We start from the raw sequence: 22,909 nt of genomic DNA, 5'->3' as shown, positions 1-22,909 counted from the left end.
GACACAATCGTCAAACTGGGAGAATTTAGGACGTCAGTAAACCCTCTACCACTGGATCACAGCATACATCCACTATCAAAACATGCACGAAAAATGCTACTGACAGAGAGACTGGCTGTGGCCAGACTGGGAACGACAGAGTCAACATGATGCATGTTGCCTTCTTCTTTATGGGGTTTTAATGTACACGATGAGAGGGGTGTACCACAAGGATCTATTTTAGGGCCATTGCTTTTCCTATTTTTTTAAACTTTGTTTATTGTCATTTTACATAACTTATAAATCCTCAACACATCCACACGCACTTCCATACATAGGCATCAAAACCAGGAACACAAACAATACCTAAGCAAAACATCATTGAGGGGGAGATTAAAATAAAATACAAAATAGATAAATACATTCTAAACATGTACATGTCCAAGTATATGCAATATAAACTTGATAAACATAAAATGTGACACCTTTATCAAGCCTCTGTGACTTTTTGTGACCTACTAAGTTGCTTGTAACCATCCAATATTCTCAAAATGCATAAACATACATCGATATATCCCTCCATAGAAGTGGAGAAAGGACAGAGTGGGAGAGAAGAAAAATATAAATTAAATTAAAATTAAAGCTGCGAGCAGCGATGAACGGGCCCTCGCCATGCGCGCGTCGGCGTGCCGGCGGGACTCCGGCCTGCGCGTCCGAGAACATCCGCGACTGTCGGATGGCGCGTCCGCGAGCGAGACGTGTTTAATCTCCCGTGGACCGCCTGGTGCCGGAAATGACGCTTTGCAAATAGTCTGATGCTTCCTGTGTCCGCTGCCTGGTGCTACAGAACGCATGCGTCGTGTTGCTCTGTGTCAAGTGTCAACCACGTAGTGTAAAAGTCACGTGAATCGGATGCAGTTTGTCAGAAAATGCAGATTTCCTTTCGCCAGCAGGTGGCGCTGTGAGTACTAGTGAAAATAATCTTGTAGACATCCTCAGGCCGTGAGTTTTATCAAGCATGTGAAGTTTGAGACTGTTTGGAACAAGTGCAGCTGAGTTACGTCAGCTTTTTTCATGGGGAATCACATAAAGTAGCCGCCCGCTATGGCTAAACGATGAGGTCAAACGTAAAGCTTTAAATAACTTTTAATCACAACGGTCTTGACATGGTACTAGCAAAATTTAAAGTGGATCTGATGAAGTTCCTAGGAGGATTTCGTTAAACTATAGCGACAAGAAATAGGCTAAAATCGATGGAAAAATGACACAAATCAAGATTCCCGACTTCCGGTCGGGTTTAGAGCATGGTCCCAAGAGACTTATTTTTAAGTCTCCATAGAATACATGTGCGTACCAACTTTCATACATGTAGCTCAAACGTAGTGCTGGGGCTGCACTTTTGAAATATTGTAGGGGGCGCTATAGAGGCAATTTAAAACGGACAAGCCAAAAAAACATATACACTGTCTTCCTGTGACCTACGACACATGTACAAAGTTTCATGAGTTTCTGAGCATCCCAAGACACTAAACCATCAGCTTCCTGTATCATGGCGAACGATGCATTGCCACGGCAACACCGTGCAACGAAAGCGCACAATATTCATGATGATGCATGATCAATGTCTTAAGGCTATCCGTACCAAATTTGAGACTCATCAGGTCATCAGGCTAGGAGGAATTAAGAAAGGTATAAAATATGACATTTCCTTTAGCCAGTAGGTGGCGCTATGAGTTATTGAATTTTTTTCAATTGAAATATGTTCAAGCTTGAATGATTATCATGCATGAGAAGTTTTGTGCGGATTGGATAATGTACCTTGGAGTTATAACAACTTATACGAATTTGTTTTTTCAAAAACAGTGAGGCAAAATGGCCGCCACGCCACGTCAAGGTTCTTCGATGAAAGCGCGCGATTTTAATAACTTTTAATCACAAAGGTCTTAAGAACATCCTGACCAAAGGAGAAGTTGGTCGCATAAATTCTCTAGGAGGAGTTCGTTAAAATGCGAAGGCTGAAATCGGCAAAAAGTGACAAAAAGCACAACTTCGCGGGTTTATTGTGGCGCCCCCTAGTTGTTGAATGCAAAACAATTCCCAGAGTATGTTCCAGCATGCGATGTGCACATATGCTGCAAATTTTGGAATTTTAGGACCAACGGTTGAGAAGTTGTGTATTGATATTAAGCCACGCCCCTAAGAAGTTTATTGGTCCATATCTTGTAAACGCTAAGAGGTATCAGAAAGCTTTTAATAACTTTTGATGCGGTAGATCCATGAATGATCCACAGCAATTTCAATAGGGCCTTCGCAGGCCCGACGTTGTCGGTGGCTCGGGCCCTAATAATCCTTACAATTTCAATAGGGCCTTCGCGGCCCGACGTTGTCGGTGGCTCGGGCCCTAATAATAACGGATTCCTACAATTTCATTAGGGCCTTCGCCAGGCCGACGTTGTCGGCCGCTCGGGCCCTAATAATAATAATAATAATAATAACTCTTACAATTTCAATAGGGCCTTCGCGGCCCGACGTTGTCGGTGGCTCGGGCCCTAATTAATAAATACAAAAGGGGGGGGGGACTCAGGACTCTGTTTCTTGCTGTACATACCTGTGAATTTCTTTATTTACTGTTGAGGTCTAAAGGATCCTCTCAACTCTGGTCAGGAAGTTTTATACGATTAATATAGTCTATAAAATGTTGCCAAATATTGTTAAATTTCTGTTTTCATGTTTCATAACATCCCTCATTAGATTTAAATGTGTTAGTGTAATCAATCTTGGCACTATGTTGGCAGGGTTCTCTTATGATGGATGGGCAAGGACTTCACTGGGGGTGATCCTGTCGTCAGGATCCATTTGAAACATTGCCTTCAGCAGGTCGATGCACTCCATCTTTTCATCAGCTTCCACCTCAGTAAGGTTCGTCAGGGGCAACTAATGCGGGAAATGAAAGGGAAAATCCAGCAGAGTTTTTACTTTCCGATTCAGAATCAATTAAAAAGTAATCTGTAGCAGTGACAGAACAATCCATCTAAACACCTACCGTTTCCAAATCGTCCAGGTTGCGGAATTTGTAGGCTGTGTAGTCGCAGAAATGACCGGTTTCGTGGTGCTCCTGAAGTGTCTAAAAGAAGGCATTTCAGATAGCTCTTAATGACGTTAACTGATAATATAAATCTCAACCAGAGGAGAGAATGCTAAGGGAGACACACACAACTTTTGATCTCGTCGTAACTTCAGTCTCCAGTGACCGACAAAACATTTTACAAAATGGATTTTGGAGTGCATCCCAGCACTCAGAAGATAGTCTGGAGGGACACCCAGGAGTTCCACTATGCACCACATCTGTGGACAAAAACACAGCATCACACCAAGATAACAACAGGATTCCATTCATCGCCCACAGTCAAAATAATGTATATAATTTGGAATGATGTATTGTATCTATCACATAACATCTGCCCCAGAAATGCTGCCAAATCAGACAGCGGGCCGAATGCTGCGTCATGCAATCGCATTACCTAAAAGTTCATGATTGGTTAGATTTACTGCTGTATTGCAGACATCTCCGAACTTAAATATTTCCGACCTCCACCACTCAAAGTCGCAGTTCCTACGTTTGAACCCGGGGGGAAATCCATCTACCCAGACTTCATTAAGAAGAAGTTGTCTGATGTCATCAACTAACCTGAATTAGAATAATACTTACAATCATATAGTTAAACCTGTCCTGCTTTAAATTGATGTGAAAATATGTTGCTAAGGTTATTGGGTAGCTGGTTACGGTAAACAATCTCTGAAAGTTATCTTCTCTGCATAAAAGTTATTTGCTAAAATGTTAGAAATGTCAAAAAATGTCGAGGCTGCACTGCTGAGAATTCAATTGTGTGACCATTGTGAAACATAAGTTTGTCACATTCCGCCATTATTTGTGTTTGCTTGGAGGTCGGAAGTTAGAAATTTCAACCGGGAAAATTTCAAACTCAGAGATATTTTAAGTATTTTTAAAAGGCCCACTATTAAGCTCTGGCTGGGTATCAAACCTCAATACTTTTTGGTACCAACTGAAATGTGTCATGAGCCATTATTAAAGGTCAGCCTTGCTTTCTTATGACGGAAATGAAGTCAACAAATTTGCTAGGCCTCACCAATTTGGTGAGAAACACTGAATTAAACTTAACTGTAAAAACGATCTAGGAGCGCACTGATCTGACTTTTTCAGTCCCGATTCCAATGGTGGCACCTGGGCTTAGAGTCAATCGTTCTTAAGATAAAGCAAAGAATGTGTGGATGCCGCAGTATCAAATCTCATAAGAAGAGAGGAAAAAGGAAGCAGTCAGTAGCCGTTTCCATCAAAATGTACCACAAATTTGAACCAAATTCTGAGAAAATCTGGAAAAGAAAATTAATGAATGCTTTTTCCCATACACTAGCGTTATGCAATTTTTGCAATAAGCAGTACACGGCTCCATTTCTCTGTCGTGAAACATTGCAAAAGAAAAGGGCGCAACATAATTAAAAACGCAGCAGTCAAACCTCAAAAGGTGAAAACGTGTTAATGAAAGATTACATCAAATCTGTGTGGAGCGTTTTTTCCTCTCTTCAATGGAGCAGAAGCTTCAGTGGACGTTGAAGTCACATGCTTCATGTACGTCATCATTTATTCGCTCAATCTGTTTCCATTGCACTTCGCATTTTGCTTTTATTGACACATCAGCTTTTTCATTTCCAAATGTCGACGTTTCCACTCAGGTTTCTTTAAATGCAAATTGGTAATGCGCATAAAAACAGGTGGATGGAAACGCAACTAATGACTTACCGTATCGTAGTCACTGCAGCCTGGGAAGAGCGTTTCACCGAGCACCATGATCGCCATCACAACACCAAGAGACACATGTCAATGGCCTCTGAAAATGGAAGTCCCAAAATTATTTCTGGAGCCCTGAAAATGAAACAAATGTCCAACACAGAATGAGGAACACCATCGTATTTGAGCGGATGGTAGACATCTCCTGGGAACATAGAAGAATGTGATTGGAGTCTCTCTGTAGCTCACCTGTAGTATATTGTTTGGTGACGTTTGAATGAATGAATGAATTTTATTTATATTGCGCTTTTCACAGACAATAATATCACACAGTGCTTAACAGAGCAGACATTTAAAAGCATAAAAAACACAATGTGACCCTAGGGTCAATAAATTATATACACGAGAAAAGTAAAAAATAAAATAAAATAAAAAATAAAAATGTAAAACATATTTTAAGAGCAGGTCTAGGACATGGGTTTACTTTTACACAAACGCCAGCCTAAACAGGTGGGTTTTGAGCTGGCTTTTAAAAGTATCCACAGTATCTGCGAGGCGCAGAGTTGCAGGCAGAGCATTCCAGAGCTTCGGGGCCACTGCCTCAAAGGCTCGGTCACCACGGGTCTTACATCGTGTGCGTGGGACTGACAGAAGACCTAGAGCGTTTGACCTGAGAGTGCGGGCGGGTGAATAGGGGCGAAGTAGATCAGCTACATAAGTCGGAGCCTGACCATGAAGTGCTCTGTAAGTGATGGTGAGAATTTTGAAGGGTATCCTAGATGCTACAGGGAGCCAGTGGAGAGATCAGAATACGGGGGTGACGGGAGACCGTCGATTTGTCCTGGTGAGTAATCTGGCGGCAGCGTTTTGGATGACCTGCAGACGGTTGAGAGCAGATACACTGAGTGATGTAAAAAGTGAGTTGCAGTAGTCAAAGCGTGAAGAGATAACTGTGTGTATGATCATCTCTAATTCAGGTGTTGCTACTACAGATCTCAGTTTACTGATATTTCTTAGATGGAAGAAACATGACCTGGACAGCTGCTTAACATGAGGGTCAAATGACATGGATAGATCAAAGAAAATCCCAAGATTGCGCAGGAAATGTTTAATCAATATGTAACGAATGTGTAAATGCATAGAGTGATTTAACAATTGTAATAAGTGTTTAACAAATGTCTTGTGTAACCGGAGCTGCGATAAAAGTGCTAGTCAGGATGACTTGCAGAAAATAGGAACAGACTGTTGCAAGAGATGAGTCATAGAGGCATGATACAGGATGAAGCCTGGACATGTCCGGACATGTTCGAACCCAACGCCCTCTCCAGAGGGTGGGGGGATGAGATCATGTATTGAACAGGAGGGGGCTGACAGCCCAAAAGTGTTATAAAAGAAGTGACTTGCAAACGGCAAACTGGGATTTCAACACGGGTGCCGTCCAAGTGCACCGATGAGGAGATACGGACAATCGTAACTGATGTATTGAGGACTTCGTCTCTGTTCACGGAAAGAAGACCGCTGTTCGTGGACAATAAGATTTAAAGACGGAGGTTTCCTCTCCCCACTGCTCGATTCTTAACAACTGGACAACGGAGAAGACGCAGCAGCCCTAGAAAGACTTTGTACTGAGTTTTGAGGACTGTTGAACGGACTTCGCTGCGAGAGCTGGAGGACTGAGGGTCCGGCCGGACCTTCGCTCCTAACAACTCCAAAAGAACCTTTTCATCGCACCATTGAACATCCAGCTCCAACCGAGCCATCTCGGCCACTAAAACTAATGAGTATAACCTGAGAAGAAAATTAACATAACGAATCAAGTGTAGTGATATTTTATGTGAGCTGTAGCTTTAACCCTTGCAAACTAACTAAATATAACCTGCAATAAATATCTAATCTGCATTTAAAGTAAATTTCTCAAGTGCATTCATTTGCTCAAGTAGTAAAAAGTTCCTCGTGGCAGTAAAAGGTTAAAGTATGTCTAACAACTGAGTTCTGAAAGGTTATCCTAGAGACCGAATCCACTTAACAACCCCTTACGGTTTTAGAAAGAAGTAATCCTAGCCGTTAAAACCTAACCTGGCATTTACCAAGAGCACGGATCCATAAGAGGGAAGCTGCCATAACCGACGCGACTGGTGAGAGCGCCCGGGGCCAGGACTGGTCTCTCGGCCGAGTGCGCTCAGACCGGAGGAAGCAGGGTAGACGTCGGGAGTAACGGCAGTTAGCGGAGCCAGGCGAGTTCCCTCGCAAGAACACCAGCTCGACAATCTTTTAATAGAGAGCTGAGTCAGTAAGTAGCCCCGTATCGGGCCAGAAGTATCCCAGGATCTAACAACATTATAGCTTTTTAGAAATCTGCCCCAAAGGTAACAGATAAAGGGAAAATAACAGAGGCCCCAGAACCGAGCCCTGCGGTACACCACAAGACAGTGGAGAGGTAACGGACACAAAATCACCCACAGAGACATTGAAACTTCTGTCATTGAGGTAAGATGTAAACCAGGCTAACGCTATGCCAGATATGCCCACCCAATCACGTAGCCTCTTGATCAGGATGTTATGGTCTACAGTGTCAAATGCAGAACTGAGGTCCAGAAGAACTAACACAGAGCAGTCACCTGCATCAGCACACATGAGAATGTCATTTGAAACCCTCAGGAGAGCGGTTTCAGTAGAGTGTTGCTTACGAAACCCAGACTGGAACTTGTCGTACATGTTGTGCCTCTCCAGTGCAGCAGTAAGTTGTTTAGCCACCACTTTCTCTAAAATTTGACAAGAAAGGCAGTTTTGATATGGGCCTGTAGTTCATGGGCAAAGCTGGATCTAAGTTAGGTTTCTTTAATATGGGCTGGATAGTGGCATGTTTGAAATAGGAAGGGACAATTCCTGTAGACAATGAGGAATTGACAATAGATGTTACTGCAGGGCCAATAGTTAGCAGAACTTTCTTAAATAGAGAGGATGGTATTATATCCAGAGGGCAAGATGACGGCTTTGTTTTGTTCATTAAGTTCATCAGGTCTTGAAGGCTGATAGGCTGGAAAGAGTCCAGAACAGCAGGAGATTGTGAGGAGCTACATGTAGATGAACAGATCCCAGGCTGAATGCCAGACCTAATACCCATTACCTTATCAATAAAATAGATAAGGAATTTGTTGCAATCGTCAACAGAACAGCATGGTAATGTAGAGACAGACGGTGAAACAATTCTCTTAATTGTGTCAAACAGAATCTTGGGATTTCTCTTTGAAGAAGAGATTAGGTTGGCAAAATAAGCAGTTCTAGCTTCCTTTACTCCAGTATTAAAAGAAACTCTGAGGTCTTTGAGATATGAACGATGCACTTCTAGCCCAGTAGCTTTCCAGAGCCGCTCTGTCCTGCGACACTTCTGTCTCAGGCTGCACACAGCGTCTGTCATCCACGGAGAAGTGTTATAGGCTGCCCTGGTCCTTTCCTTAAGAGGTGCCACTTTATCCAGCAAAGTGGTGCAATGTTCATTAAATGACTGTATCAAGAGTTCAACATCATTGAGATTTGTGTTAATATCACAGCAGAAGTGCATAGAGAACTGATCAGCTGTACTCTGAGTAATAATGCGGGAGTGGAATGTTTGTTTCAGACACAAGGGGTCAGCATTGACAGAAAGATCAAAGAAAATACATTTATGGTCACTGATCAATAGGTCCTCACAACGGGTATTATCAATATCAAGACCCAGCGAGAACACAAGGTCTAAGGTGTGACCACCCCTGTGAGTGGTGCCAGAAATATGTTGCGTGAAATTAAAAGATTCAGTAATATTGAGAAACTCTGCAGCAATACAGTCTGTGGTGTCATTGATATGCAGATTAAAATCACCAACCAGAAGCACTTTGTCTAGCTTGATAATAGAGGTCAGAAAGTCTGTGAACTCCTGGACCTGGAGGTTGGTAAATAAAAAAACAGAAAAAAGGCTTTAGTCGGCCCACTTTAGTGAGCTGCAGCTCAAAAGTAGCATAGGATTCTGTGCTCCCCAATTGGCAGGAAAGCTGATTCTTCCAGACCATGGCGAGGCCTCCACCGCGGACTGTCAAACGCGGTGTCCCAACATAAGAGCAGTCCACAGGGCAGAGTTCATTAAAATGGATGCATTCCATACTCCGTTGCCAGGTCTCGGTCAGAAATAAAAGAGCCAAATTATGACTTGTGAACAAGTCATTTAAAATGTGAGCCTTGTTTATTATAGAGCGTGCATTAATCAGGCACATTTTGATGGGGGAAGACACTGTGTCGTCATCAGCACAGGAAGCTTTGGGGGTATGTGCAATAGGACGGATCACTCGTGCAGCACCTCGAACGAGAGGAGGGCTCAGGAATGACTGCCGTAGGGATGTCGGTGGACCCGTGGCTGTGGGTCCCCCGAGGCGGCAGCTGGGATGATGTAGGAAGGGGAGTCCGTAGTCAGAGGAGGGAAGTCGCGCAGGGCAAGGGCGTTAAATCCATTCTTCAGCTGGACATCGAAGCCATGGGGTGTAGGAGATGAGGGTCTCCCTCTCCGGCTGCCGCGAGCACAGACCAGGGACCAGGGCTCGTGATGTGATGGAGTAGAGCTGACCAGGGCTTTAGGCTTAGCTCCGAGCCGTAGCCAGGAAGCCTCAGGAGCTGCGACCGGAGGAGGGGCCGCGGCAGCAGGACTGGAAGCGATGGAATCATGCACGCGGTCGCTGGCTGTGTCAGTTAGTGATGGACCGAAGATGATGTGTCCATGAGGTTCTCGGCATACTGGATCCTGTAGAGCGTGGATATTCTTCCCTCAAACTCTGTGATTTTATCCACCAGGCGGGCGCAGCTGACACAGTCGGATGGAGAGGTGAGTGAAGCCATAGCAGATCTGGTGGACAATTGGGCTCCAGTCCATAGTCCACAGCCTTGTCCAGGTATTAAAGGTGGAAGCTGAATTCACAGACGGTGGTTTTCAGTTTGACGTACAGTATGACACTCTATATCTGTAATCTCCATGGCGTTAGTTAGCTTCAGAGCCCAGGGCTAACAAACGAGCCAGTAGTATCCCAGCAGGCTAACTGATCTGGGGGACGCAAAAACCTAAAAGTTCTAGTACGTGTTGGCTGACATCGTACTATTAGTAGATCAATTGAAACTAGAAAAAAAAAAAAAAGAAAAAAAAAAAAAAGGGGTGTGCGGAGAAACAGACACGACGCACAAGTGAGCTGGATCAGGTGACAGGCAAATTGGAGGGAAAACAGCAGCACAGAGTCAGCGACTCGTCGTTTGCCCTGCGTCACACTACAGGACGGAACAGCCAGTCCGAAGTCGATGAGCTTCACCCTGAGTGGCTGCGCTTCGTAAATAAAAATATATTCATTCAATGTTAAATAATATGCGCTATACTTGTAAGCTTATATTGCGGAGTTGTGAGGTCACTGTAAGTAGGTCAAAAACTCCGAGCAGGGCATTCCGTCGCCTGTTCGCACGATAGAAACAGATACAGTGGCTCTGAAAGAAACACTTGCTTAAACCACCAGATTAGGGCGGAAACTGCCATCTTAGAGTCGGAGAAGAGTTCTCTTTATCTATTCACACAGAGACTTCGAAATAGCTTAGAACTGCACCCTTTTCCGGCACCTTAAGTGTTAACAATATGCAGACACACTGACGTTCCAGAGAAGGCGGTCCCGGACGTGAGCCAGTGTGGGCGGAGATGCCCAGAGCTCCAACAGGCTGTCTGAAAGATAGAAACAGATCCGCCTCCAACTTTGCTTTAACCAATAGGCTTCCATCAGAAGAACCTTTAACACGCATGCGCACTCTGTCTAAGCGCCTTTTAGCTTTTCATTCGCTCCTACAGAGTGAACTTTTCTAGGTCCGTGCACGTTTAACTGCTGGACATAATACTTCTGTTACAAATAAACCTTATTGCTTGAATTGAGCTAAACGCCTCGACCTAAGTCTGTTCACCTGAGTTTTCTCCTCAACATGAGTTTTATTCTCAACAGCTTTACTGTCGACCAGGACTCGTTCAGGACAGACAACTGGCGAACACAAGTGTGACGAGTAGTTGTTGACACAAGCTTTAATCTCAGGAGAAAGATTTTTGATATTTAGATAAAAAGCTGTATAAACATGCTGATGTGTAATTACTTAATCGTCGAGGCTCTCGCCGAATTGAGGGATCTTTACAGCAACAGTCTCGTTGGTGTCCTCTTTGACACATTTGAGCACTTCTCCGAAGGCTCACCGTCCCATTAATTTCTGCAGCGTATAGTTGCTGGGGAGCAGGTCGCCTTTATTCATCTGTTTAGGACATGCACATATGGATTGTGCGAGAACCACATTACACACACACAATGAGACTGCAGTATAAGTGAGAGTTCACCTACACTTTGGTTGTTTCATCACATCTTTAACAGTTTTCTTGAATAATATCTAACTTTCAATATGAGAACTATTGAAAAAAGGAGCATCAGCACATGCTTTCTGTTCATAAACGCATCTTCATGTTGTACCGTGAAGTTTTCACACTTTTTTTACATGAGGGAGAAACAAACAGTGACTTACCAGCATCACGAAGGCTTTGTCGAGTTGGTTCGATTTGTCGAGTTTGGTTTCGCTAGGAGATCAATATGTCTTCTCTGCCCACTTGTTAGCAATAAAATGACAAAGCAGCAGCAGAACTTGTATGACATCAGTTCTAGCACATCAGGATGATGTGATGTGTTCTGTCTGCGTGCCAATAAACATGGTTCTTCATATGCAAATGAGGTACAAGTACATTTTGATTTATTTTATGTTTATCAAAACATTCTTGGTTTAGAGTACGGTAATCACAAATAATTTCTGCTTTGTGACAGTTTCAATGTCTTCAACCTGCAGGTGCATGTTGAATATTATGTGTGTTCATAGCTAAAAAGAGAATCTTATTCGAGAATGAAGTGAACATTTTTACATTCAAAAAGGAAGAAACCGATGTGTCACTAAACACAAATACAAGGTTTTCAGCTATGAAACCAAAATGCTAACCTTCATCACTATGAGTACTTAACCCTTCAGCACATCAGTCATTAGCCACACACAATAAGACATTAAATATGATTGAGTGAAGCATTACATGAAGTAATAGTAAGTTTTTTCGCTTTAGTAGAAGTGGGAAATATGCACAAAGTAGGTGGATTGACAGTGACTGACGAGAGAAACAAGACGCTAAATCCCTAGCAAGGTGTTTTTAGCTAGCCGTGCGTAGCTAGCAAGTCAGCTAGCTAACTAGCTAGCTAAGTTGGGCACAGGGTGCAACTGTGGTAATTTGGTAAATGAATTTATATAGTTCAGTACCAAAGTGTTAACACTCTGTCTTCAGCACACTAAACTGTCAGTCTCAGCTGGCTGTTGGTGTAACTTGCAGCAATGAGCTGTTGTTCCATCTAGACTTGTCCAAAATGTGAAGAAACAGAAACACAAAGAGTTACTCTGTGGTTGTTCCCAGTTCCTTCCCAGTTCCCAGTTCAGTTCCTCTGCTGACATGACCCAGATGTGAGGAATGCACAGACCCACAGCCGGTCTCTTGGGAGTGCCTTGATGGGGGTCCAACAAAATGACCAACACAGCAATGTAATGCCGCACCAAGTAGGTTTTCTGGTGTTTTAGGAGAAGATTATACTGGTGTAAAATGAAAATAGTATGTCCAGATTGAACCCAACCAGTAACTAAATGGTCAGTTTGTCTCTTTAAGTTTCAAATGCAGCTTCGCTTTCAGTGCTAAACTCATTTTAACACTTGATTTGGGCGCCCTGACATACCACACATCTGTGGTTTGGCTCCTCTCAGCGTCCTTTGTTACATGTCACATATCCTTGTGCATGAGAAACAATTTGTCATACAGACCCTAGTGGTTTTGTATCGAGTCTGTGACTGAACCGTTTGTAGCAGGATTCATATTTTTAATCTGTCATTAGAATTCACAACGTTTGAAGCAGGGAAGAAAGATTTTAAAGTTAAAAGGCCACAAATTTACAATTTTGAGTTTCCTATACGTTAAGTGTTCTGTTGTCAGATTTATAGCTAAAATACATTGTATCTGTTCTGTCAAGTCTTCTCGCTGGTGCAGTCAAGTATAATTTGTGTTTTTTTAAGGTGTAAACACAAACTTATGGATCGAACCAGTATGTAGTATGCAATTGGATCACAGCTTCAGTTTATGGTTGTGTAATTACCACTCACATCAGTAGATGGCGCCCTTCTAATGGTTAAACTCCTGAAAGACAAAGGAAGAGCAATGTCCTGATCAGGCTCCAAAAAAAAAAAAGAATCCCAATCAAGTTTCCAATTCAAGCGTCATGGCGACGAACTGGACAACAAATGCAGAAGATGCTGAGGGTGGGGCAACAGCAGCACAGGCAAAAACATCTTGACGAAACACCAAAAAAACAAACAGACAAAAGGCCCAAAAAGCAGAGGAGCAGTGAGTTTGTGCTGAATCACATCCACATCCAGTTCAGGACTTTTGATGATGGGATTAGTGGAGCGGGAACACAAACCCACTGATTATGTCAAAGATGTTTGGCATTAGCTTCTACTCAAATCATAAAAACGATCACAACAACAAGTTGATTTCAGGTGAATTCATGTGGGACAGGGGGAGTGGCGCACTGCTGTTAGGAGAGGCTGGAGTTGATGGACGTTGCCTACCTCAGCTGCAGAGCTTGCTCCACACATTCCAACAGGCTCCTGCAACAGGAACACCTGGTGTTTATCTGACTACGGGCCTGAATGGCCCACAACAAAGGGGGGTCCACTACTAGTCCGAGGATATTAGGACTGCTGATGTTCTGTGCCAAACTAAAGGATAATTCCACTTTATTACAACTCAGATTTTATTCTTCTTAGTTTTCACAATAATTTCCATCAGTAATGATAACAATGTACTCACCTAGGTAATTGCTAACTTTTTACAACATTTTAGAAGTACTATGTTTAGGAGTCCTACGTGGAGCATTTTGAATAAGAAGTGATTTACTGGTTATAAAATTACTCATCAGTGGGTTAAGGGTTCCACTAATGGATCTGTTCCCAGACACATTTCTTCGAACGTGACTAAAGGTGTTATATTTTAAAGTAAATGTTCCCAAAAAATGTGTGCAATGGAAGCAAAGATGGACAGCCCCCAAAAGCAATAAGGAATTGCATTACACACATTAAATTTTGTGCCCACCACAAATAATACATGTAGATATCTCATTCATTAAATCTTAATTTCAATTTTTTTATTTAGCGGAGCCATTTTCCCTAACCTAGTGATTCAGGTGTCACTACAACAGTGACGAGGGGAAACATGGTTGATTGAAGTGTCGTACTTTCGGTCACTACAGAAGGGCTCACTGGGCTACACATAGCCCTGAACGGCATCAGTGGTTTGGATTATCTTGATAAATTGTTGCTTTGTTTACAACCAACAAGTGTTCCCAGATCTCAGTGACTACTTTGGTGAGTACAATGTTAATATAACTGATAGAATACTACAAATATTACCAATAATAGTATTGCTAAATATCTGATCTAACATTAGAAATGATTCTACCATAGCTTCTCCTGCTGCTTTCAAAAACAAAACATATTACATCAGCCCACTACATCAGTCCATAGGACTACACTATTCTATCCCATATTCTGTCATTAAAGATACACCCTGATCTTGCTATAGTGCACATTAGTGCTACCAAATCCCCGAAAAGCAATTTGGCAATTTTGATGTCGCGGCCACACTTTAAATTGCAGGTCACATGACACTCTTTTTCCCAGGAAGAGATTTTCACTACACGCACACACAAAGAAAATAATTGTAAAATGACGAAGACAAACTAATTTCACATCATTTCAGGTTGTGATAAAGGTTTTAAAAAGTCTTAAACAGAATTGATGACTTTTACTGGTAAAACACAGAAGCCTAAAGAACTTTTTGGACGTAGGCAACTAATAGCAGCAAATGGCGAAAATAGTTGTTTGGATATTCAATGAATGGAAAGTGTGACATCACTTGAGGACATTTATCAGACTTCACACAGCTCCCTCTGGAGACACTTAAGGCTTCATACTACTTTTTTCATATAAGCAGTAGTATTTCCCAACTCAAGGTTGTAAAATCAGTGGAGGTCCCCTTTGAAACATCCATGCTCTGTTCACTGTTGGGATCTCATTTAGAATTTAACACAGTTCTAAAGCTGGGAGGAAGTCTTTGGATTCGGGGCCACTACTGGCCACTTGAAAAACATGATCAGAGTGTATCGTTGACAGGAGAGGAATTTGGGTAATTAGTCCAATGTTGTCATAGGATGAATTACTGATAGCTTCGAAGAAGGCATCCTTTACAGATGTGACATCTCGACAGCTTAAAAGCATAACATTCCCAGAACAGAACGAAAGTAGAGTCGTGAAGAAGAAAACAGAGAGAAGGCTCACGGTGAGTTGTCTTCGCCTCCAGACAGACTCCAGTCATCATCATAGGAGCCCTGCTGAAGGGGGGGGGGGGAGACACACAGTCCATGGTCATATTAATGTATATCATCAGTATACATCTCTGTCACAAAAATACCTTGCAGGAAAAGAACCTCACCAAATCGGGATAAGGCTCAGTGACTTTCCTCAGCGGAGGCCCAAACTTCACTTGGTCGACTGCAAAGAAAACGTGATGAGAATGAAGAGTGTTGAGCAATTTTCACACAGAAACGTTTTTAAATGTCCATGATACTATTCACATTTAACAGCTCACAACATACAGTATTTACTTAAGCTAATTAAAAGCTAGATAAATTGCACATTTTGCCTGATATGCCAGCTAACTTAAAAACATTGAAATTTACTTTGTCAGGGTTTGGTTGCATGGGGGGGATTATGAGACAATGGACCCCTGGGCAAAGACATACAAAAGGCCCAACCACCTCTTCTACACAGGACCAAGATGCACATACAGTACGTCATAGTTGTTGAGTCTCTTTTTGTATGTTGTGTCTCTTTGTAGTCATAACACATCTCTGTAGTTTTGTGTCTCTTGGAAGTTATTTTGTTTAGACACATTTCTTCTTGATTAAACACATTACACAATAATCTTCAGAAACTACTGAACAGATTTCGATCTAATTTGTCATGGGCAGTCAAGACTGGGAGTCCATCATTGTTCGAGACCACCTGAACGTTTATTAAATGTCACCAGAATGCATGCACAAAATATTACATTCCAATGGTCTGATTTAGTACACGTACGCTTTCCAGAGGACTGAACCCTCCATGAACTTTCCTCTAGCGACACCATCAGGTCAAAATATGAACTTGGGACATAAGTTGACGAGCGACTGTCATTAAAGCCTTAACTTTGGATTTTAATCATCCAAATTTCCTTTAAAGAAATGTACTGTAATGAATAGTATTTCATTACAATACAAGTATTTGCTTATATCATGTATTCATGGTTGATTGCTTCAAGGTGTGTATACAATTTTACGGGGCATTTCATAATATTTTGCATCTCAGATGTTTTTTGAAAAAACACACCAACATACATATCCATTTTCACATTTATTCGGAAGACTAGCTTATAGCTTAAGTATCATACTTTGGTTTCTCTGATGACTTGACTGAGACGTGGTTAACAGGAAGAAGCAGATCGCCATGTAAGCGCAGAGAACCATGAAGCAGAGGATGTGTACTTTTATCATGTTTGTCTTGTTGTCTGTGTTTATTGTAATGTGTGTCGAGATGGATGCCTCGCCTTCTATTGCAAACCAAGTCTACCTACGGGTACAAATAAAAGTAACCTGAACCTGATGGGGGAACTAGTGAACCAGAAAGAGGAAGTAGCTGTCTCGTCTCTGCTCAGTTATCTTCCACGGTGTACATTTCTGAATGCCTGCATTAATAGATGAAACTTCTATCATAATTTTAAAGTTTAGAACTCGATACCAGAAGGTCTTAACTGGTTTGAATCCTACTTGAAGGACTGAGAATACTTTGTGTCTGTAGCTGATTACACATCAGAGCTGACTAAAATGACGTGGTGTTCCCCAAGGTTCAATACTGGGGCCTCTTCTGTTCAACATCTACATGCTTCCACTAGCTCAGATTATGGAAAACAACAAAGTGTGTTATCATAATTATGCAGACGATACACAAATCTACATAACTATGTCACCAGGGGACTATAATCCCATACAAGGGCTGGGTAACTGCATTGAACAAATCAACAACTGGATATGCCAGAATTGTCTTCAATTAAACAAAGATAAAACAGAAGTAATTGTTTTTGGTACCAAGGACGAACAATTGAGAATCACCGCTCAGCTTCAATCACTGATGTTAAAACCCACAAACCAAGCCAGAAATCTAGGTGTAGTTATGGATTCAGACCTCAACCTGAACAGCCATATCAAGACAATTACAAAATCAGCCTACTATCACCTGAAGAATATATCAAGGATTAGAGGACTTATGTCTCAACAGGATTTGGAAAAACTTGACCACGCATTTATCTTCAGCAGACTGGACTACTGTAACGGTGTGTTTACAGGTCTCTGTAAAAAGTCCGTCAGAAAGCTGCAGCTGATTCAGAACGCTGCAGCTCGAGTCCTCACTAAGACCAGGAGGGTGGATCACATCACCCCAGTTCTAGTGTCTTTGCACTGGCTTCCTGTCCAACAAAGAATTGACTTTAAAATCCTGCTGTTGGTTTACAAAACACTGAATGGTTTAGGGCCAAAATACATCTCTGATCTGCTGCTACCTTATGAACCATCCAGACCCCTCAGGTCGTCTGGGACCGGTCTACTTTCTGTTCCCAGAGTCAGAACTAAACATGGAGAAGCAGCGTTCAGTTTTTCTGGGCCACATATCTGGAACAAAGTCCCAGAAAGCTGCAGGTCTGCTGAGACCCTCAGCTCATTTAAATCAAGATTGAAGACTTTTCTGTTTGCTGCTGCCTTTAATTGAACCACATTCAATTAATATATTAATCAATTTCCTGCATTTCTGCATTTTACGACTGCATTTTATTTCTTACACTGTTTTTTAATGTTTTAATGAATGTTCTTAAATCTCCTTTTCTTTTGCCTTATGTTTTGATGCTTTTATGTGAAGCACTTTGAATTACCTTGTTGTTGAAATGTGCTATACAAATAAACTTGCCTTATTAGTTATTGCCTTAGTTATTTTCTTTGCTGATTAGAAACTGATTGCAAAATGTCTTGATTTATTCAACATGTATGTCAAAAATACACTACCCACTAAAGGAATGGAGAATGTTTGTCATGAACAAACAAAAACACTATTTATTTTGAATGTTTTTAATTATTTTCCACCTTCCTAGCAGTCAGTGGCGTCACTACAGTGTGAAGATCAACTTGCAAGAACTTGAAACATCCTTGCAATATAAATTCCATCCCGGTGAACATAATGTGTCCTTTTTTGGTCAAAGATCCACTGTTGCTGCTTGGCAACGTACTTTGGGGGGGGGGGGCTGATTCGAAAGCTCTGTGCTGTATTACACAGCAGAGCTGCCAGCAGCCTCCCCAACCTTCACTGGTGCTTTATGTTATTCGCACCATGGTGATGCCTTGTTGTTGCACTGCTATTTTGTGTGTCTTGTTGCCTTTGCAGCATGGCTGTGTCTTTGTCTGTTGGTCCGTCCACCACTTTGGTCCAGAGAGAAATATCAGCTTTTAACAGCTTTTCGATGGATTTCTATGAACTTTGGTACATATATTCATGGTACCCAGCGGATGAAGCTTAATGACTTTGGTGATCCTCTGAATTCTCCTCATTACCAGCAATTCAAAGTTCTCTTTGAAAATATCTTAACATCTGCTCGATGTATTGGAACAACATTTGGCATGAAGACAATTGTGGTTCCCTGAGGATGAAACCTATTGACTTTGGTGATCACCCTAGTTTTCCTCTAGCGCAAACTGCAGGTTGACATTGGTGGTTTTAAGGGAAATGTCTCAACAACTGTTTGATGGATTGCCAAGACATTTGGTCCATTCATGTTCCTCTCAGGCTGAATTTTAACAACCTTGGTGACGGCAAAATTTAAATTTGCGCAAAACTTTGGTTGATCACGTAATACCTACTAAACTAAAAACATTCCCACACAAAGTGCAGCTGAGGCTAAAAACTGACATGTCATGACACCATGCCAGCGTTAGATACAGCCACACACAGCCGCTAGCATCGCTGTAGACTCTTAAGTCTAGCACAAACAGCTGTACAAGGAGTTCACCTATCTGAAATGCAAACCGATTAATGAAGATTACAAATCTGTAATAATAATCAGCAGTGGTAACCGCTGTTGGGGTCTGGCGACACCTCCTGGCTGGCTGAGTCCCTCACATGCGTTTTCCAAACAGGAGCAGCCATGTTTTTCCTTCCTCAACAAACGCCTGACCTGAGATCTGCCAGAGACTCCACCTAGGATGACCACACCCCCAGCTCCGGCCAAAACCTGACGCTGGCCCTTCATTGGCCAAGAAAGTGCCCCCCGCTGTTTGTGTCGACCTGGTTATAAGCGCTCTCACGGCGAGAATCGCCCTCTTCCCTCTGGACTTCGTCCTGGGATAAGAAGACCCACGCCTCTTCCTCCAGCACCACGCTAGCTACAAGAAGATTCATGAGGACCGCCGGCCTCAACCCTCAACTCAGGTCACACGTGACATTCGCTGGTCGAAACAGACTGTGTTTATTCTGAGTTTAAGGACCCTATCCCGCAAGAACAAATAACTTCCGTGATCAGTTCTCCGCGATCTTTGTGTGCACACCACCGGCAGAAGGACGAGTAAACCTATTTCCTCTCCGAAGATTGCCGAAGAGGAACGAAACGACAACGTGCCTCAGCCGAAGTTGAAACACCGGTCCCTCTCTGCAGCGAGGAGACCGAGTCAGCTCCGAAGCCGTGCCGACACCAGCCCTCATCCCTGGAGGAACGAACGATTCCTCCACGGAAACTGACCCCTTTCAACGACGCTTCTCAAAGTAAGAGTCAAGGTGTCTGGGCTTAGCTTAGCTTAATTTAACCTTAGTTTAATCTAAGTTATTCATTTATGCATTGTTATTCCCATATCTTGTTGTGTTAAGTCACTGTCGTGTTATATCGTGTTATTGCGCAACCATCGCGGACCACGGAGCCCCGCTATATTGTGTATTTCCTGCTGTAACTGTTTGCATTAGATCCGTCGCTGCTAGTGAATGTGGAGTTTGTGAGTCTATCACTTTAAAGACTGAAACCCACGGTGGCTGGACCCTCGTCTCGCCGACCGAGTTTCAGGGTGATAAGACAGCAATACGCTCACCTCACCGCAGTGGTAAAGATCAGTTTTGTTTTGGGGATTTATTTTATTTTGGTTTATTCTCTCTTCCTTAAATCGACTCTGTGAGTAGGTGTAGAGCCGTGGCTATCACTGCATTAGCTGCCATCAGTTCAGACAGACGACGGCAGACTTGTGCAGGATAAGACCAGCTGTTCTCACTCATTTACGACATCGCAGCAGAGTTGATTTCTCTCTCTCTCTTTTTCTCCCTCTCCCTCTTAACCTGCACACACTTAGTTAGAGCCTCTGATATTGGGTGAACCTATCTATTGTCCCGACACACGTGCTGCGCCGTCACACGTGGTCACAAACACAGCCACCTCTCAGCCATTTTGGTCTAGGTCACTAAAGTCCGCCATCTTGGTTTGTAGTTCTAGGCTGTAGTTCTAGATTGGCCCTCCCCTTTTCATCACTGATGGAATAGGTTACACCCCCTCGTGTCACACACAGATTCTCTCTCACACACACACACACATACATACATATACACCCACACATTTGTGTATATATCTCCTTACCCCATTTTATTCATTTGACTTTAGGTATTAGACACATAAAAGTGTATGATCGTGTTTGTTGGTTGCAATATTACTTGATTTGATCATTTATTATTTTGATTTAATAAACTGTTATATTTTAAAGAGCAGTTGTCTGTGATTACTTGTGTATGTGTGTAATGATAACTGGATGTAGTAGCCTGTGCTCGAACTTAAACCTTCACTTTCACTCTGAATGTGCAATCGTGCTCAGACTACTGACATTATGAGTGAACACTAATTATGAGACTTAGTTTTATCGTTTAGTTATTGGTCCCTGTTCGCAGGGTGGTGCCCCGTTGTTATTAATAATCATTAATAATTGTTACTTACATTAATAATTCTATTGATGTCAAGAATTCAGTTTCTTAGATGCTGATAACCCAAACACGCTCCTCTACGTTCCCAACACTGCGCTAGCATTAGCAGTAGTAACAGCACTAGCAGTGTGATATTGGTCAAACTGAGGTGCACGGTTTGAAAGTGCTTGTGGCTTGGGTATCTATGAATAGCACACTGTGTATAGGGGAAGTTGAGGTCAGGTTGATCTATGATTTGGTACTGGGCAGAGTGTGAAGCCAGACTGTCGCACCAGAAGCCCTTACGCCACAAGAAGACTATTGGTAGCAGCAGCGGTATGAAGTCACTGCAGCCAGTGCATAGAAGTACCACTGTCTGTCACACACCAATGGCATGTTCTCAGTGCCTCTCTGACGCAGCCTTCGTCCCACATGTATGGACGGTTTACAGGACCAGGGCAGCCGTCAGCAGGCTGACTGAGAGGCTTTTGTCCTCATTCATATTATGGAGATTACAGCACTGAATACTGGGGGTCATGGAGTACAATGAAGCCACTCTTCAGCCAGTACAACAGACACACAGTATATTTAGACATGCGTGCATACAGTGAGTCAGAAACAAAGTATTACTGTGCAATATTTAAGATATATATGGATTATATATATTCACACGCAAAGATGCAGAGCTCCGTGAAGACTGGCTGCCCATAATATATAATGTTTGTCATTTAGATGTCACGGTGTTTACAGTGATAATGTTGGTGTTCTCTTGTGGGTGTTGTTGACATTACAATAATTATAATAAGTTCATAAAAACAAATTATTATGCTGTACATGAAGTAGTTTGAGATGAGTAGTTCAGCATTTTGGGAAATATGCGTATTCAGTTTCTTTCCTGGTTTCCAGCTTTATGACTGTGCGACTAAAAAGTTGGAGTCACAATGTTATTAGCTTAGCTTAGCATAAAGACTGGAAGTAGGGAGAGTCTTAAGCCATGCTAGCGGCTCTGTAAGGTTGTAGCTGGCACAGCGATGCTTTGAGTTACATGCAAACACCACACAGTGATAAGGCTAGCATGCTTGATGTTCAGTAGGTATAATGTTTACCATCTTAGTTTAGTATGTTAGCATGCTAACAGGACATTAGCTTATCGGCTCTGAATACAAAGTATAGTGTGGCTAAGTGTCGAACCACTTGGTGGAACTTTTTTTCGTCTCATTTACACTAACTAAACAACTCAAAATGTCAGAGCGTTCCTTTAAAGTGTGTGTGTGTGTCCTCACATTGTTCTTCAGACAGGGTCCTCTCTATAGGCAGGTGTTTCCCTGCTGACTGAATCTTGTCAGGAGCCACTTCCCCAACCTGTCAACAGATCAATTAGATGACACACTGAATGGGACTGTCTCCATCCTGCAGCTTGTTTGTTGTGAGCACACAGAACAGACATTTGGTTCAGGAGTCACGGTATAGTTACACTGCTTTAAAGTCCTTTCCCCCTCCTCGCAGTACTGACCTCCAGCTCGTTGTCATCCATGCTGTGCGTGTGGCCTGTGTGGAGCTCAGGGTTGTTGGCCATGTCCAGCAGCTCAATGACCAGGTTGCGGGTCAGGAGCTGTGTCACGAACGGATGCTGGAGGAACAAGTTACAGATCATGACCTTGAACAGTTACAAAGAATCATGCACGATTATGTCAGATCCACACTGACTAGCCTCCTAATCGTCAGAATTTCAGTCTTCGGAAGGACATTGTTAGGCTGGTTCCAGACCTCTTTTATGATTACTTGAGTCATTGTTTTGTCTACCGAACATCAGAGAAAAAGGGAAAAATGCCCATCACAGTTTCCCAGAGTCCAAGCTGACGTCTTGTTTTGTGCAACAAACAGTTGTACAACCAAAAGTTACTGAAAAGATGAACAGGAATGCCATCAGCTGTAACCCCAGGCAAACGT

At 42.5% G+C, this 22,909-nt stretch overlaps 1 protein-coding gene across 5 annotated transcripts in view; it reads right to left on the bottom strand.

The window, feature by feature from the left end:
• The window catches only part of map4k2 (mitogen-activated protein kinase kinase kinase kinase 2), a 53,034-nt gene that overhangs the window by 11,516 nt on the left and 18,609 nt on the right, over positions 1 to 22,909 (bottom strand). For 3 of the 5 annotated variants that reach the window (XM_079295482.1, XM_079295484.1, XM_079295486.1), the window contains exons 12-17: positions 22,473 to 22,589; positions 22,243 to 22,321; positions 15,387 to 15,445; positions 15,233 to 15,285; positions 13,466 to 13,504; positions 12,998 to 13,031 (exon numbers count right to left, since the gene is read on the bottom strand). In XM_079295482.1, the coding sequence (XP_079151608.1) occupies positions 12,998 to 13,031; positions 13,466 to 13,504; positions 15,233 to 15,285; positions 15,387 to 15,445; positions 22,243 to 22,321; positions 22,473 to 22,589 (381 nt within the window). The remainder of the gene's footprint in view (positions 1 to 12,997; positions 13,032 to 13,465; positions 13,505 to 15,232; positions 15,286 to 15,386; positions 15,446 to 22,242; positions 22,322 to 22,472; positions 22,590 to 22,909) is intronic. The other 2 variants (XM_079295483.1, XM_079295485.1) reach the window with 1 other exon arrangement.

Source organism: Melanostigma gelatinosum (assembly GCF_949748355.1).
Source record: "Melanostigma gelatinosum genome assembly, chromosome: 23".
Classification (NCBI taxonomy): Eukaryota; Metazoa; Chordata; class Actinopteri; order Perciformes; family Zoarcidae; genus Melanostigma; species Melanostigma gelatinosum.
The sequence above is the reverse complement of the archived record's forward strand: the minus strand, read 5'-3'. Positions and strand labels throughout refer to the sequence as shown.